At 37.6% G+C, this 19,428-nt stretch overlaps 1 protein-coding gene across 1 annotated transcript in view; it reads left to right on the plus strand.

The window, feature by feature from the left end:
• Nucleotides 1-19,428, plus strand: part of fu (STKc_STK36 domain-containing protein fused) — a 120,991-nt gene that overhangs the window by 32,798 nt on the left and 68,765 nt on the right. The window contains exon 4 of the mRNA XM_083126179.1: nucleotides 14,465-14,644. Coding sequence (XP_082982305.1) covers nucleotides 14,465-14,644 — 180 coding nt within the window. The remainder of the gene's footprint in view (nucleotides 1-14,464; nucleotides 14,645-19,428) is intronic.

A 19,428-nucleotide genomic window follows, 5' to 3' on the forward strand; every position in this document is an offset into this window, starting at 1 on the left:
GGAAATGTGTTCAAAATCTGAAGAAGCGAAGACAAAACCAACTGCTAGTGTAAAATGGAGTGCGGACAATATCGGTACATTTTTAGAAACTTACATAAACTATGAACTACTATGGAACGTTCGTCATTCTGATTATGCCAACAAGACAAAGAGGGAGAGTTCAATGATAAAGTTAAAGGGTGAATTAATAGGAGTAGGGGTTGCAGTTCCCGACTTGAGTTTTTTGAGAGCCCGTATAAAGGCTATAAAGGCCACCTACAGAGGTGAACTCCTGAAAGTGAGTGAATCAAAAGCAAGTGGAGGGGGCACTGACGACGTCTACGTACCGAAACTACCATGGTTCACTGCAGCCGACAGTTTCTTGAGAGATGTGGTCATCACGAGGAAGTCAACATCGAATTTGGTAAGTTTGATTTTTTAATCCTTAAGTAAGAGTGTGTTAGGTCAAAACTGTGTGCCAAGGTAAATAGGTATTCAATTAATTGTCACCTGTCTAGAGGTTACGTCATATAATTTCTTAGTTGCCAAAATAGAAACCGAATCAACAAACATATTTGTAAACATAAGGAGAAAAAGTATAATAACAACTATTTAAAAAAAACAGCAATCAGCTGAATATGTAATTTAATAAGATACTAGACTATATCAAAAGATTACGGACCCATTGTGTTTTAAAACATTTTGCAATCTTGTTAGTGTTATCAACTATTAACATTTTAAACTAATTTTGTGATTTACTGACCAATAACACTAGTAAGATATTAAGAACATTTGATTTTTACAGAGTTCGTCAACAACAATGTAGGGCCTAAGTACATTTGCTGTGCCACTTATTACATGCCAATAGCCTTCATCTGCCAAGACACTCGTCCTTCTCCGCTGAAGTACTCAGCCAGTTTCTTTCTTGTTTCCGAAGCTCTTTTCGAATATGTGTTTGTCGAGCGATCTCCTCTCAATGACGGTAGTTCTGTCCCAGTGGAACGCCACTGGCCGGGGTGAAAAACTCCTGTGTCAATGTCTTCATGGTCAACCCATCCTCTTTCAAAGTACGTTGCTGGTGACGTTGTTCGCAACCAGTTGTGGAGAGTACATGTACATTGTACAATCAGATCTACAGTTTCTAAATCAACTTCGATATCTTTTCCAAAGATTCTAAATCTTGCTGCCATTATACCAAACGCGTTTTCCACCACTCTGCATGCACGCGATAAACGATAGTTGAATATACGTTCCAATAATGTCAAATTTCTTTTCGAAAAGGGCTTCATTAAGTTCGGTGACAAAGGGAACGCGTCATCCCCCAAAATAAAGTAGTCATTAGGAAAATTTAGCTTACTATTGTCTATAGCTGATTTAAGCGAGGACAACCGGAATACACTTGCGTCATTGGCTCTTCCATTGGTTCCCACATCTATGTATATAAATTTACAATCAGCATCTACCAATGCCAAAAGTATAACGCTGTAACCTCCTTTGTAGTTGTAAAACTCAGAGCAACTCCCAGACGGACGTTTTATGGCCACATGCTTTCCGTCAATAGCACCACAACATAGAGGAAAATGCCATTTTGTTTCAAAATTTTGTTGTATTTCCACCCATTCCTCCGATGTTTGCGGAACCTAAAAAAGAAATACTGTATTAGTTACAAACTAAAATTTGCAAGTGCGTACAAACACATTTACACAAACATAGAGAGTTGTGAGTTTGGTAAATTATTGGTTATCTTTTAATTTCAGGTTACACCAACTACCAGCGCTAAAGATGATGGGAAGGATGAAGAAATTGGCGAATCTGAAAATCAAACTGTTGACAGTGAACAGAATGTCGACAAATTGATTGAAGAGGACTCATCACAACCCCCAGTTGTGCCTACTTTTCACACACCTAATACCAAAAAACGGCATGTAAGCAGCTTATGTAAAGTTGAGGGTGGGATTGCAAAATTACAAAAAATAACTGAGAGTCGCCCGTCAACTTCAAACAAAGTCCAGCCCGACGAGGTTGACGTATTTGGAAAATATGTTGCAGCTCAGTTGAGGGACCTTCCCATGAGGAACCGACTTACTTGCCAAGACAAGATTCAATCTATGCTAACAAAAGAGAGATTGCAATTATTGGAATCCCCACGACCTTCACCTTCTCCGATGTTATCTGGAGCCTCGTCCTACGTCGGTAATTCTGATGACGACGATAGTATTCAAAACGAATTTATAGCTGAAGGAGATTTTGTTTACAGACATTTGCATTGAAATGACATTACCTGACAAACAAATTTTGTTCTGTGTACTTTACAAATCATTATAATTAACATTACATTTCATAATAAATTGTACTAACGAAAATTCATATTTTTTTTTAATCACCTCTTTTATGGTTAGCATAGTTGTTGGAAGTGACAACCCCTAAAAGATGTGCACATTTCTGCACTTATTTCCTTTCAACTCAATAAGAATTTGCTACTCTCTTTACAAATGTTTATTACATGATACAAAAGACAGGCCCAGTCTTGATTTTTCTACTACCCTATACTATAAATTAACAAGTTAGCAAGCAATAATTGTGAGATCTTACCTTCATATATTCTTGTAATGCTGTCGTTATTGCTGTAAGTACTTCTGGCATAAAACTAGAAATGGTGTTGGCTGGTATTCGAAACATGATTGCTAGAGTTTGGTAACTGTCACCAGTAGCTAAAAATCGTAAGGCAACCTCTAGTTTTCGACGGGCAGGAACTGCGTTTCTCATTAGCGTATCTGTTTTTGATATTTTATGTTCAATTAAATTACACAGTTCGTTAAATTGCCCCACACTCTATTCTCATAATTCTCTTGTATTCCAGAGGATCCTCCTCGGCAAGTTCCCGCAGTATTGTAGCCGAAGCTCCCAGCTGATCTCTACGACACACCCAGTCTTTAACCCAGCACACCCTCTTTTTTGTTACTATTTCTTGAAGCTCTTCACTTAAACAATGTACAATATCACTTTCAGCCTCATCAACAGCTTCCTCGAACTCTTCATCAACCTCCTCCATGTTCTCACACATCCTCTGACTGTTGCACTCACCACGTCCACACAAAAAACTGGCTCCTGGCTGCCACTAATGGAAGCCATTACTGTCCTCGTGTGTAAGCCTACTGTCCGGCCATTTCACTGGCTGACACTTCTAGCCGCCAGTACTGTCCCCCTGTGCAGGGGCTTTAGATATGGTACATAACTTTTTACAAACTGTTTACTATATTCGATAGTCATTTGTTTCATTTTGAACACGTACGTTCATAAATTCACATTATTAACTCATCATAACTCAACATAACACAACATTGTAACTATTGTGCTTGTCACAATATAATCCCCTCTCTTAGGAAACATTTTCTGCGTGAGTCAATTATTCAATATACATTAAATTGTCGAACAAGAAGAAAATTTACAATAAAAGGGGCAGATTACAAACTGCTTTCTACAAACACTAACACAATACAAATATTTGCATTCAAGCATGCCATTCATACATAATTTAGGCAATTTTCTTTGTCATACTCTCTTTATACAAAGAAGCAAAATTTATGACTTGCATAAATATACACAAATATTTAATTGAGAACACAGAAAATAAACACAACATTATACACAGAAATCATTTGGGTTACACATTTTTTGCTTTCAATAGCTCTCTTCTCTTTTCTTCTGTACAATTGAAAAGTTTAAGATTTGTTAAGTTCTGCTTTTGTTCCTTTGCTGGCATCGACAATGATATTAAATGTGCTTGGTTATTCTGAAGTTCCTTGGCTTGATAAGGACGTACATATAAGCTGAAAAATTTGTGAATGCTATCACTAATAGCTTTGCTTTTAAGATGGTTTCTAACAAGAACCAGGTCACCAGATTTTATCGGATGCTTAAGTTCATTAAGATCCCTTTTAATCTTTTGGTTTTTCTGTTTTATATTTGCTTCAGCCATTATACACTTTGTCTTCCAGGGTAAATGTTTCAAGTCATCTGGCCAACTTATTTTGTCTGTTATTTCAACGTGATAATCAACATGCATAAAAAGTTCAGATGGTGTGAAACCGGTTGTTTCCGATTTTGAATTATTCAATAGATGAATGACAATATTCACATAATTAAACCAAAGTTTATGGTTATACTTACAAAACATTCTCAATAGTCTCACCAGCTCTTTATTGTAACGTTCGACAGGATTGGCAAAAGGTGCATATGGTGAAGTTAACACATGTTTAACACTCACAGAATCCAAATAACTTTTAAATTCAGTTGACTTAAATTGCGAACCATTGTCAGTGAGAATTACCTTACACTTTGGGTAATGATTAAAGTAAATTCCAAACTTGTTAATTATTTCCTTTGAGGTTGCACGTCGAAGACAATAAACCGTCACAAATTTACTCATTACATCTACAATGACTAATATATGTTGGAAACCTTTAGACAAAGGTAATGGACCAATTAAGTCGGCTGAAAGTAAGTAGTGAGGTTTGGTTGAATACACATGTAATTCTTCCTTTGAAATTTTTATCCCTTGCACATGAAAGACAGTTTCTTAAATAGTCCTTAATACTTTTACGCATTTTAGGCTAAATAAAACATTTTACAAAAATCATAAATTTTAAAATAGCCGAAATGTCCCTTTAAATCATGCTGTTTATACAAAACATCTCCAATTAAAGCACTAGGAACTATTATCTTCCAATCATCATCTACATAAGGTTTGCAAAATAGTATGCCATCATGAACGGAATACTTCCTTTTAATTATCAGCTTTACTTCTTGAGACTCCAATTTTCTTCTTAATGACAAACAAAGCAGATCTTTCTCTTGTGCACTTTGCCAGAAATTGGGTTCTATATCAGAGATTATGTGATTTACATACATTTCTTTAATTGTAGTCACTGGTGATTTACTAATTGGATAACGACTTAACGTATCAGCAACTGGATTTTGAGAACCAGATACATGTTCGATTGTAAAGTTGTATGATTGTAGCTTAAGTGCCCATCGGTTCAAGCTAGAGTTCAGTGTCCTTACTGATTCAAGTCAGCACAACGATTTGTGGTCATTGTAGATTGTAAAATACCTTCCAGTAATATACACTGTAAACTTTTCCACGGCATAAAGAATAGCAAGGCATTCTATTTCATGTGTACTGTACGTGGTTTCAACTCCTTTCAAAGTGTGACTGACATACTGAATGACATTTACATTTCCATCTTCATCAGGTTGCCAAAGTACTGCTCCTACGCCGATCTTAGAACCATCGACATTAATACAGAATTCCTTATTAAAATGAGGTTGTCCTAATGATGAAGATGATAAGATTAATTTCTTTACGTTATTAAAAGGACTGCAGATGATCTTCCATCCAGCACCAGTTTGAGTTTCCTTTCAGTAATTGATACAAAGGAGCAGCAGCAGTTGCAAAATTTCGCTCAAATTTTCTCCTACAGTTAGCCAAACCCAGAAATCGACGAACATCCTTCTTACATTTTGGAACTGGGAATTCGGAGATTGCCTTATTGCTCTCTGGATCTACTTTTATTTCGGTTCCAGATATTATATGTCATAGAAATTTAATTTCAGTCCTAATGAACTTGCACTTAGACAATTTTACAGACATATTTACCTTATGAAGTGTCTCTAGCACATATTTCAAGATATGGATTAAAAATCTGATTCATTCTTTCCACAAAAACAGATACAGCTGACATTATGCCAAACGGCAAGAATTTAAAAACGTACTGTCGGCCTCTGTATGAAAATGTCGTACACTTGTAAGAGCACTCTGTAAGTGGAATTTGGAAATAACCTGATGATAAATCCAAGGTTGAAAACACTGTAGCTCCTTGGAATCTTTAAAGAAGTTCATTAATTGGTTCCACACGAACAAGAGGAGATATCACATGTTTATTTAAACGACGAAAATCAACAACTGGCCGCCACTGTCCACCAGCTTTTGATACTATATGTAGCGGATTTAAATAAGGTGAAGCCGATTCTTGAATGACTCCCCAAGACTTCAATTTAGTGAGTTCCTTCTCCAAATCATATCTTCGAGCTATAGGTATAGGATATATGGGAGCCACAATTGTTTCTGTTGCATTTAATTTAATCTCGTAAGGCTCTACTTTAGCTTGCCTTGGTTTATCAGAAAACAATGTTCTGAAACTTAACAATAACTTAAAAAATAAATCATACATTTCATCAGTAGCAATCAACAAACTATTATCAGCTAATGAAGCTTTAAGATCGGTTTCTGATGCTAAGTAGTTTTCATCCTGTTCTTCCTCAGAATTCTTAGCAAATGTTACAAAGTTACTTTGAAGAGAACATGAAGGGGATATGTCAGTCGTTTCTAAAACATAATTAGATTGAACCAGGCCCGTAGCTAGAGGGGGCAGGGGGGCAACTGCCCCCCTGAGACCCTGCTTTGCCCCCCCTGTGAAAAATATAGAACACATACCTACCTGGAATTCTCACTAATCTTTACAATTATATCCTCTATTACTCTAGCAACATAACAAAGACACTTATTGATTTTGTGATTTATTGAGGTGTGTGGGATTCCGAATAATGTCGTACTAGGATTAGGGGGGAAATCCCTCCCTGATTCAGACTTCGGGAAATGGTTTCGTAACTTTCAGTATCTAGAACAGTTGTGACATTTTGAGTAGTCTTGTATTAAAGGTGCCTAATGTGTTTGGATGTTTTTCTTGGATGTGTTGCTATGAAGTTTGAACTACTTAATAATATTTGTTTCCCAAGTCTACCATTTGGTAATAGTGATTCATACAGTAGAGAGAGGGAATGGATATTTAATTTTTGTTACTTAGCGTTGCTTTTCTGCCACTTCTAGCTAATCGCCACAATGAGTGATGACGTGAAATTGATAAAGAGGCAATCACAAACAGTGCTGCAACCACACGGGGCAGGGGGCATTATCCCCCTCAACCTTGAATGGAAGTCTTTCTGGGGGGGGCAAACATTTCAGTGAAAACAAAAAAAACAAGACTAGCAGAATCTAAGAATAGTGGATACTCAAGATGGAATTTGTTTTTCTTCCAGACGGACAAGGGAACTCACGGGGGGCAGAGAGGGTAAATTGCCCCCCTTGATTTCAAATTTTCGTAAAATTTCCTTGCTCGCTTCGCTCGCAATATTTGTTATTCTTATAGTCCAAGTTCAGAACCATAGCTTTGGGGCCAAAACGGTCTAAATGAAATAGAAAATGTGTTAAAGAAAATGCCATGGCGCCATTCTATGACTGGCAGACATCAGCATAAAAAAACTGATATTTGAGGTTTGTACGCTTTTGCTCATCAAGTGGTGGCGATAAGCGGCCCACAGACCTCGTGCCGTGGGGATCGGGTATGGCGAACGAGGCCCCTTGTATTGTTTGGTTTCATATCATACTATTATTAATGTAAAAAGGATACATAATTTATCTCTATGAATCCTAATATGAAATATTAATGATGACAATGTCATCCAAGAAGTCATTGATCAATTAAGGGATCCCTATTTGTTTGTCAGGTGTGAAACACATGTATTTCAAACAACAAAATAATACAATTCACACAATATTTTGCAAAATGGTTAATGTCATTAGTAGGCAAACATTGTCCGTAGTGATGCAAGAGTCTCCCCTTTGAAGCAAATAGAATCCGTGGTGGACTAAGGGACCCATGTTTTAATGTTTTAGCAAGTACAAAAAAAGAAAAAAATACAAATTTTTACACAATTATCAAAATGTAGATTATATGTAACCATTATTATTTTATTAGTGCAATTTTTCTTGCATAACACAACACAATGGTGTTGTTGGATTCTCATTAGATTCCTTTGTGCGTAAAATTTTTTCATACCCGAAACTAGAGGGAAACATTATGAAGTACGATTTATAAAGGAAAAGGACTCCTTTAATCAGCTCTGCAGAGGTGCTCAAAGCTATTGGTATATATTAATAGTCTATTAACATTATCGACCTGTAAATATCAAATAGATACAGTCCCTCCCGACTGGACTTTATCTTTGTATTCTTTGGCAGTCCGGAAAGATCATTATCGAAATATTGTTATTTGATGTTGCTCGAACTTTTTTGTTTGTTGCAGTTTCAAGATATCATCCCTTTCCTGTTACTTATAGCTTTTGGGGGAGGGGGGCAAGTGCCTATGTGCACCCTCCTATATTTGCCAATGCGACACAATATATTAAAAATTTGCCCTCTCTGGGATTGACTTCGCCCCCCCTACTAAGAATTCCTGGCTACGGGCCTGGATTGAACTCCCTTATCACTTGATAATGTGATATTTTGCTTCTTGAAATCAATTATTGCTCCGAAGCGCCAAAGAAATGGCAATCCTAATATTACTTCAGCATGTAACTGCTTAATAACATATAACTCTATATGAAAGTGCTCTGAAGCTATTATTAAACTAATATTCTTAGAACCAATAACTCTAAATCTTTTGTCACCAGAAAAAGAAAATAATTTAACATTATCCACTGAATCTAATTAGCAGTAGGAATAATAGTTTTCAATTTTAACCAAGTTGCATAATCCATTAAATTTGCTTGACTCCCACAATCAATAATACAGTTAATGATTAAATCACAAATTCGACCTGGCAACACAATAACTCTTCTGTTTGAAACAAGAACACCGTCATCGTCCATTACCCCTTCTGGTTCAGCTTCATACCAATCGAGTACAAAGTTTATAGTAAGAACTTCCCTTTCCGAATGGTTGGGAACAATAGATGTGTTGCTCTGAAAATTGAGATTATCTTCAATTGATGTTGGAGTATAGTAATGAATATGCTCCTTGTAATTAACTGGACAGAGGAACCGGAGCTCATTACTCTGTCTTACATGTTTAAGGATGAGTGTTCACTTGTATTAGCAGTCGTTCCTGTTAAATTGCACACTCCACTACTCGAAGGTACTTGACTACTTGACTTACTGCTAGTCCTGGGTTGTGGTAACAAATTGGAATTATTACCATACCATAAAGAGTTATTCGCTGGATATATACTTGGCTGAGTTACTGTACTACTGCAAGAAGTAAATGGTGTAGTCCAGGGAGAGAATATCCACGGTTGAGTAGGATATTGCACCATGGAATTTGGATTATTTGCATTCCACTGAGGTAAAGGTACAGATGGATTCACCTGCATACTAGCGAAGGCCTTAACCACGGTTCAGCTAAAGAAGGTTGAAATTGTTGTTTAGATTGTTCAGTGTTGCTTCGTACTGTGTTCCAATTATATTTACCCTGTTGGTTCCATACTGGACGTTTATTATAACCACTTTGCGTATTTGATTGAACACTATTCGAGATGAAAAGCCTTCATCCATTCGTAAAGTATTTTGAATAGGTTGATTTGAGCATGGATTTGACTGCTGAACATTGTTCGAAATTCTTCTTGCACCACCAATTGTTGTAGGTTCGGTATTTTGGGAATATGCAAAATTTCTGGTCTTACGAAAATCTGGCGTTTTGACAGAAACTTGTCCAACATTGAATGATTGTTTGGATTTGTTGTTCAGAAATTTGGTTGTCTTATTTCTTCTCATAAATTCTTCCTGGTCCTCTGGAACTCTTAAAAGAACCAAATCAATTCTGTCTAAAATAGATATCAGTCTGTCCATACTTGGTATGTCATGACATGACACATATTCTGACACATTTCTTGGTATTTGTCGCAACACTAACCGAATCATATCAGATTCAGATGGGTCTTCTTCCAAATTTGAATAGGCAGAATAGAGTTTCAATGCAAAAGTAGCTAAGTTTTCATCAACATTAGGATCATATTTTCTTGTTCGTAGAGCTGCTAATTATGCTTGTACTACTTGTTCAGAAGCATAATGATGCAAAAACTTTCCTACGAAATCCTGAAAACATGAAAATCTCTTCTTATGAGAATTATACCATAACAATGCCTTGCCGTAAAAACACTTATATATACTATTCAGCAGTAGCGTACGCAGGATTTCATCAAGGGGGGGGTTATATCTAAAACTTTCTCCAAATTCACATTACCATTGTTTTATTATACTTTAATTAAATAATAATTCTAATAATTAATTAATATTACTTATAATTAATTAATTAGTTGAATTACTACTAATAATACTACTAATACCACTACTACTATTAAGTAATATATATCTACATAAATATAGTATTTATGAAAGCAATAAAACGAAATTAATTTCTAGTAATTCGATTTTTAACAAATTCTAGAGCATTTTTTCTTTCTTACGAAATAATTGTCTACTCAACGAGATGAGACATTTTAAGTGTGAAGAAAATCCGTAAAAACAAGAAAATATATTAAAATAAATTGAAATAATCAAAGTACAGAACTCATCCAAGAAGCTGCGGGGGTCTGGTCAGTAGGGCATCTGACAACCATGCGGGAGATCCGGATTCGATTCCCGGAATTGGTTGGAATTTTTCCGGCTTTGTCGCCGCATAAATATCCCCGATAATTCACATCTGGATTGTCTCACTGTTGTTACCAACAAAACATTTTACAATAGTTAAGCTTTATTGTCGTTTGAATTCAGAAATTCAAACGTGCCACGGGAAGGCGGACTGGTGACTGAGTTATTCTTGTCGGCCTAGTCTTTCCCTATACATTAGCCGCTTTCAACGAACCAAGAACTTTCTTTAGTTAATGCTCATTGTTCACACAAAAAAATACATGATCATTGAACATTGTTGCAGCCGAGATACAAAACAACTTTTTTGCTCTTTAAAATCATAGTTGCCCTTATATATTATTTTCAAGAATTCGTGTTTATTTTCAAGGCATTCATTCTTAAAGGCGCTTGTATGGAATGCTGTGTCTTTCTCCGTGCTGCATGGGAATAATAATTCAAATTATTATTATTATTTATTATTATTATTATTATTATTATTATTATTATTATTATTATTATTATTATTAGTAGTAGTAGTAGTAGTAGTAGTAATACTGTCGCAGGTCCTTGACAGTGATAAATTGGTCATTATTTTTTTTTCCACAGCATTTTTCATAATATTTCAAAAGCTCAAGGGGGGGGGGGGTTAAACCCCGTAACCCCCCCCCCCCTTGCGTACGCCACTGCTATTCAGCCTGCATTCCTCTGGAACTCCCATTAGATTGAATGTTGAAACTAACTGATCAATATAGTCTCAAGGACTTTGTTTCTCTAAATTTCCCCCGAACTTTGGGAGTAGGTTCAAGTCACTCACTTTTAATATGTGTTGGATAGTCTCATTACAGCCAGTTACTATTGCTTATGAAGGACGATTATTCAACGAAGTCATCGAATTCTGAAGACGAGGTGTCATTGGGTCAAACGGTACTGTAGTTACTACTGTTAATGGGCAGGAATTGAATGCTACAGTTAATAGAATCTGTAGTCGTAGCATTTGTTGAACAGCCCGGGAAACAAGCATGGACATTGCTAGTACAATTGTCAGCCGAGTTGTGAACAGAACCGGTGTTAAATTGCCCTGGTAAGGAAATATCACAAGAAGAAACATTTGTACAGTGTTTAGAATTAACATTATTGATGGCCTGATAACGCTCCCTAACAAATCTGCTTCTCTTCGTTCTCTTGCCCTTGTACATTTGCTTTACATGTGTAGTATTTGAATCTTCACTCCCAAAATCTGTTACATCTGTATCGGATGAAGTTGCGTTTGTATTTTTGCCTTTAAAAGAAACAAATTTCTTTTTTCTCTTAACATGGTTTCTAGTTAAAGCTGTTATTGGAGTAGTTTGTGCAGCTTGAGAATTTACATCGACTTGATTGGCTTCAGACACGTCAGATATTTTATCAACGGTTGGTGCTTTATCATTCTCAGGAGCTAACACTTTTGTACTACTAATGTGCCCTATTTTAGTTTTAATTACACCAATCTCATCTTCTAAGCGAGAAATAGATACTTGTTGTTCATTTAGTGTAATTTTAACAGCACTTATATTGCAGGCTTGTTCTTCCGCTTGTGACGTTAGTTCGACAAGATCTTCCTGATGAGAAGAAGTCTTTGCAATAAGTGATTCTATATTAGACTGCACACCACTTAATTCCTCTTTAACCTCATTTTTAAGTGCATTAGTATTTATTTTGCAAGCATCAGCCAACTGTTTTATTTCTTCTCGGAGTTCAGCGCGAAAAGTAACAAGAGACTGATTGAAACTTTCTGAAAGAGTCGCTGTTATTAACTCCTGACTTTCAGAAAACTTGTTCATTTGATCAGTGAGTTGCTCTTTCATGTGCTCTTGGCTGTCTATAAGCTGTTGTTTCATCTGCTCTTGGCTGTCTGTAAGCTGCTGTTTCATCTGCGCTTGGCTGTCTGTAAGCTGCTGTTTCATCTGCGCTTGGCTGTCTGTAAGCAGCTGTTTCATCTGCTCTTGACTTTCTGTAAACTGCAACTGAACGTCATCCATTTTATGAATTATTGTCTCCAATAATGCATTGAAATTAGTATCTTTATTGTGTTCAGTCCCATGCTGGCCAAACATCGGATCGCATACTTTGCACAAGTACTGATCAAATGTATCAGAATAACTGGAATGTAACGCTGATAACTGTAGACATTTATGGTGATATAACTTTCCACATTTGCGACAAGTTATGCACTTAGCATTCTTATCTGGATCCTTACAACAACCCAAATTTTCAACATTGATTTCCACATTGTCAGAAATCAAGCTTTCATCAATCGTTTGTCCTTTTCGTGTTGATATTTTCCTTTTATCTGTCATTATTTAACTATATTATTAAGAAATACATATAGCTAAACACTTACTAATTCGAATCCTGGAAACTGGGTAGCCAAATTATTGAAACCTACACATTTTTATCAACATAAAACTAGATTCCAATATTAATATTTATTGTATTCATAACTTAGATATGGTACATAACTTTTTACAAACTGTTTACTATATTTGATAGTCATTTGTTTCATTTTGAACACGTAATTCATAAATTCACATTACAAACTCATCATAACTCAACATAACACAACATTGTAACTATTCTGCTCGTCACAAACTGCAGGGGACAATGGAAGTTGTCTGAAAGGGACGTCAGGGCATTGACTAGGATTGTTGCATGAAAACGGAAAACAACCGCATCGGCAATCACCGCAGAAGTGAATACACACCTCACAGAACCTGTGTGCACGAAAACAGTCCGTCGATACCTGCATAAGGTCAACATTCATGGCAGGGTTGCTATCCCGAAGCCTTTCATCAGTAGCACAAATGCCGTAAAGCAGGTTCAGTGATGCCAGACTCATAAAAACTGGACGTTGGATGACCTAAAACGTGTCATATTCTCGGATGAGTCCAGCTACACCGTGTTCCAAACAACAGGGAGAGTGTTCGTCTGGAGAAGTCCCTCTGATGCATACAACCCAGACTGCTTGGTACCCAGAGTCAAACATGGAGCCGGATCCGTGATGGTGTGGTGTGCAATATCGTGGCAGACTTTGGGCCCTCTAATTGTTCTCGAGGGTCGTGTCACTGCCAAGGACTATAGTAGCATTCTGGAGGACCATTTACACCCTATGGTTCAAACACTCTTCCCGTACGGTGGTGCTGTGTTTCAGGATGATAACTGCCCTATTCACACTGCTAAACTTACCACACAGTGGTTCGATGAGCATGACAGTGAGGTTGAACATCTGCCATGGCCCGCTTAATCTCCGGATCTCAACATTATTGAGCCTCTATGGGGTTTGTTAGAGGATCGAGTGCAGAAACGTTTCCCTCCACCACGTACACGTGCTGAACTTGTCACTGTGCTTCAGGAGGAATGGCTCCAAATCCCTCTACACACGGTGCAGGACCTCTATCAATCCTTCCCACGTCGTGTTGCTGCTGTACTGGCCGCAGAAGGTGCCCCAACACCTTATTAAATAAAAATTATGGCTTTCTACCAGGTGTTTCAGTTTCAATGTCCAATAGCTGTATGTGTTCATGGATCTTTAACAATCCAGGGTTCTTAAAGATCCAGGAATTGAAAATAAATTCAATTCCCGTCCAGAAGAGAAAATCAGCAAGTGTAAATGGGTTGTAGACGGTAAAGAACCATTTTATGTTTAAAGCATTTCAATTTGGTCCAGAAACCTTTTTTCCAGGTGAATTTAAATATGGTCCAGAAACCTTTTCTCTGGATTATTTTAAATTTGGTCCAGGAACCTTTTTTCCAGATCAATTTAAATACGGTACAGAAGCCTTTTTTCAATGAAACAATACGAAACTTGGACCGAATTTAAATTGTGCAAGGGAAAAGGTTCAGGTCCTGCATGGTTCCTGGAACTTTAACAACTCTGCCCACAAATTCTCGATCTCAGCCACCAGGGAATGGGTTTTCATGTTGTATACTTTTTTCCTGTACTTATATTTTTCTTATGTTTCACTAATAGATTCTTAAATTTCAGGGATCTGAAACCTCAGAATATTCTGTTGCTATCCTCCGGTTTGGCAAAGTTGTGCGATTTTGGTTTTGCTCGCAATATGGCCAAAAGTACATATGTGCTTACATCAATCAAAGGCACGCCACTGTATATGGCTCCAGAATTGATAGAGGAATGTCCATATGACCACAATGCTGATCTGTGGTAAGTTTCCATATCATTGTCTTTCTCCCAGAATTAATGTATTATACTGAGAAGTATTAGTTACTTTACTCGATGCTCTAAATGAGGGTACTTGGTATTATTAACTTGCTCCACATGCAGGTGCTGGTGGGCACTTACTCAGTGGAGAGTTGAGCTGCTGCCCAAGAAATTAAAGGGTGTCTTCCAGTCAAGAAAAAGTAAAGGAGTTAATGAAAAGTCAAGAAATTATACTTGATGGCAAGAATTTTTGCTATAACAATGACTGATTAATTTAGTTTATTTTGCTTCACTTTTTTTCCCCTTTAGCTAATTGCAAAGACGAAGATGAATGGTGGTAAGATAAGTTGGATGAAGGCACAACCACAAACATATAGGGATGTCAACAGGAGCCCCACAGAGGATTATACTGGCTGTGAATCCAAACACCAGAGCCTCGCTAGTCTGGCAAATGTAGTCCAGGATGCATTAATAGATATAGCCAGTCTAATTCTCTTGTTAAATAAAGTTTTGATCTTAACTGGTCTTTTGTAAGGGGTATTTCATTAAATAAATATTTACTTTCTTAATTGCTAATTTTCAAATTTACCTAAGTTGGACTAAATAAATCTTAAGAAAAACAAATAAAGATCATGAAATAGACAAGAATTTTGGATTTGCATGTGTTTCATTTTGATATGAATAATGTCCTCCCTCACATAGTTTTCAACCTAGCAACTTCGTGAATATATTTCAACAATTTTTTTTGTAAATTGCAACATACAAACATACGAGCATATTTGTATGTGTATGCTTCTGAGAATGCACTCCTTTTCATTCATATCAAATTGTGAGCACATGCTTACCACTGGAGCATATACTTATATGAAATGGAATATGTTCCACCCTCCACTGTGGGACACCTTACATAGGCCAAACGAGATGCACCATTGAGCAGCGGTGGAATGAAAATCAACGCAATATCCGAATATTCCAACCTGAAAAGATAGGACTTGCAGAACACAGCATCACCGAGAGACATAGAATTTTATTTTCCGACACAAAAATAATATCCAAATGTGCCAGTTACTGGGACCGACAGGTAAAGGAAGCCATAGCCATATCACGGGAAAGCACCAATGTCAACAGGGATGTGGGACTCCAGCTCAGTCACACTTGGAACCCACTCCTCCGTAAACACAAGACACCTGCCAATGAGAACACCAGGATACAGAGAGAGCCAATAGGAAAACAACCACATTATAGTCATGTGTAGCAACCTACACTGGTCTCCATTTCTACATTCCCTGAAGATGAGAGCAATGTATGCCCTCAAAACGTTGGAAGCCAACTCCAATTTAACCTGGCTGGTAACCCGAGAACACTTGTTCGAATCACGTTTCCAGAAGAGCTACAATTTCTATGTTCCAGAAAGTTGAGACGTGGGCAGGTACAGTACAAGAGGTGAGACAAGAAACTCTCCCACCGATGTGCTGGGTCGGAAACGCGGCAAGCGCATGCGCGAACTTCCCCTATCATGCACACAGGCAGGGTTGCCGAACGTCTTAATGTTGTGTGAGCACCAAGAAACAACGCGATCGACTTGCCTGTCTTCATTTAAAGTGTGTGTTTGTTTTGTGTGCAGTGTACTTGCTAGCATGGAAGCTTGCAGTTCAGAGAATGCAAGTAAACTCGGTGGACGGAAAGTAATCCACAGCCAAGGGCGAGAAATTGTATATAATGTATATGTATTTATGAAACACCAGGTGGGAGTTCGTATGTCCGAAAACCAGTTGCAAAGGAGGGTGGCTCGCGCATGTGGTGTTTCATTCAGCAGTGTGAGAAGAATTGTACTAATAGAAAGTAAAGCATGCACTACATTGAAGAAACACTTTCATACGCCCCATAGAACACGACCTCGCCGAAAAATCAAAAGTCATATAGACGAGTTCGATAAGTGTGTTGTTAGGCGTGTTGTGCACGAATTTCACCTTACGGACGGGGAAGGTATCCGTAGGGTTTCGAAACAAAGAATAAAGTTCCAAGGCAGTGTCTGGTGTGTGCGCAAGATAATACGTGACCTAGAGTTTAAGTGGGAAAAGCAGAAAATAATAGACAATTGCTTATAGAAAAGGGCCCTCCTCCGTAGTCGAGCGGGTTAAGGCGTTCACTCGTCTTGGGATCGTTCGCTGCGGGACGGCGTAGGTTCGAATCCGGCTCTGGTCGGAATTTATTCGGCCTACGTATAGGGCCGGTGGCAACCCACCATTGTGAGGAAATTGGGAAGCTCCGAGTGAGTGAGTGTAACCCGGTCGAGAAGACCTACAACAACGGCTGGGGGTTTGTCGGGCTGATCACCCGTCACCCCAATACTTGTCTGAGACCTCCATGCTATAACAGGTGACGGAGGAACAGTGTGGGAGGGAGACCAGCAGTCGGTAGGTAAGCCAAGGCCCTTCAAAGGGCTGTAGAGCTGTGGGTTATTATTATTATAGAAAAGGACGAAGTAAGAAGTTTACGTTCATCGTACCTCAAAGCCATAAAAATCTTTCGTCGACAAGGACGACCCATTGTTTACGTTGATGGACTTATTTTCACAGCTCAACAACAAAAAAAGAAGATTGGGTGGATGGAACCGCGGCTGCCGTCAAAGCACCGGTGTCTAAAGGGCAACGTGTAATTGTTGTAATGCTGGGGGTTAATGTTCAAATCTGGAAAATCTTTTGGCGATTACCACCATGATGTGTATGCCCAATTATTATTTTTTTTATTTGATATATTTTATTTTACTTCGCGTTTTGTGCCTCTTGGCTAATTTGCGAAGATGGGGATGAGTGATGAAATTGATGAATGGACATTTACAAACAACCATGACCGAGCGGGATTCGAACCCGGGACCCTTGGCATCGCAGCACGATGTGCTAACCACTCAGCCACAGGGTCCGGGGAGAAGTTTATCCCAAATTTGACACGAAACAGTGTTGTTGTTGTTGACAACGCCTCATGCCATAACGTACAAATAAATCCTGCGCCTTCTTCCTCCTCCCGAAAAGACATTATGATTCATTCAGTGGCTCGTTCAAAACAACACCCCCTTTGACGCACACATGTTCAAACCAGAATTGTATTCCTTGGTGAAAATTAACAAACCCCGTTTGAAGATGTTCAAAATTGATTCCATCTTAGCAGAACGCGGTCATTCAGTTGTATGTTTACCACCATACCACTCAGATCTTCTTGCTTAGTTTTCTTGTGTTCTCGTTCTGCGTATACATTTGACCCGTATGCACTGCCAACCCTGCTTCTGTGCATCCTTCCCCTATGTATGGCTTGGGCGTGAGACCGCGAGGAGTTTCTTGTCTTACCTATTCTACTGTACTCAGTTTTATTTGTATGACTTATTGCATTGCTTGATAACAGAATGTGTAAACTTACAGTACAACTGACTTTATTTCCTGTTTCCAATAACAAGATCATGATCACATTTCAAGGATCTTGTCAACCCATTATAGTCTGGAAGTAGGTTAAATACGAACAGTTGACCACTTTTTCATCCTCCACTGCTCTGTAAAGATTCTTTTTTTAGTTTAGGCAGAAGTTATTGTTTAGGCTTGTTTTCAATTGATGTGCAGAAAATTTAAATTTATTGGCACATCAAAAACAACTTTATATATCTTCAATGTTGTACTATGTCTCATCTTTTTCTTCTATTGCACTACAGCCCTTGGTGGGCTCTGGCATCCCAAGCAATCTTCCTTCACCTCATTCTGCCTTGAGCTTCATTCTTCCAATTAAGTACATTCGTCCTTTTTAAATCATTATCAACCACATCGATCCAACTTCCCCTCAGTCTTCCTTTCTTTGTTTGTACTATGTATATTGTGTAATTACTAGAAGCATGCATATTTTGTTTTTGACAGAAAGACAAAATGTGAAATAACACACTGTAATATTAATTTTTCATGTTTTTGAAATGTGTGAGGTGAATTTTTCTACCATGCTTTGTCACAAAATGATGCTAAATAAACTACAAAATGCAAAATAAACTTAAACATGAAATTTAAATTTTTGTAACAGGCGAAACTTTCTGAAGTCTGAATGATACTCTGAGTTATCCAAATTGATTAATTCTGCTGCAAATATTTGAGAATCAAAAATGAACTCCTTTACACAGGAATATACTTAATGCTCTGACAACTACATAAATGTGCTATTACAAGGGATCATGTTTAGGGTCATGTTTGCCATTTTAACACCGAAATGGCATTTTGTATACTGCTTTTGATCCCGAAATCTTGGTTCTTTATACACAAATATGTGGCTTTAGTAATTACCATTAATCATTTTTGTCCTATTTTTTTCTGTAGTAAGACCCAGTACAGGAGACTATATTAAAAATAAGGAACTGGTAAAATCTGAAATTTTTCTGATAAGCTAATGTACCAATATGTCATTATTTGCAAGCAGTCATTATTAGTTGATTTAATTGTGTGCTCCCATTATACATACAGGGTGATCCAGATTGAAGGGACACATTTTAATTTGCATTTTCAGGCAGTAGGCATATTATAACATTTTTCGAATGCATGGTATTTGGAAGCCTGAGCTTGGGAGTTTATGTATATTAATTCAATTTTAATTTTATTGTTCTAATGAATTATGGTGCTGTATAATCCTGTTCAAATTGCTTATGATGTGGAAGCATTCCTCACTGGTTGAAGCTTAATCATAACATCACAAAGGCGATTCAGAAAATATTTCAAGAAGCATGAAGCACCATCTCAGAAGGTAGTCCTGTGTGCTGTGAA

This window comes from Lepisma saccharinum, chromosome 7 (assembly GCF_977018435.1).
Source record: "Lepisma saccharinum chromosome 7, izLepSacc3.1, whole genome shotgun sequence".
In the NCBI taxonomy this organism is placed as follows: domain Eukaryota; kingdom Metazoa; phylum Arthropoda; class Insecta; order Zygentoma; family Lepismatidae; genus Lepisma; species Lepisma saccharinum.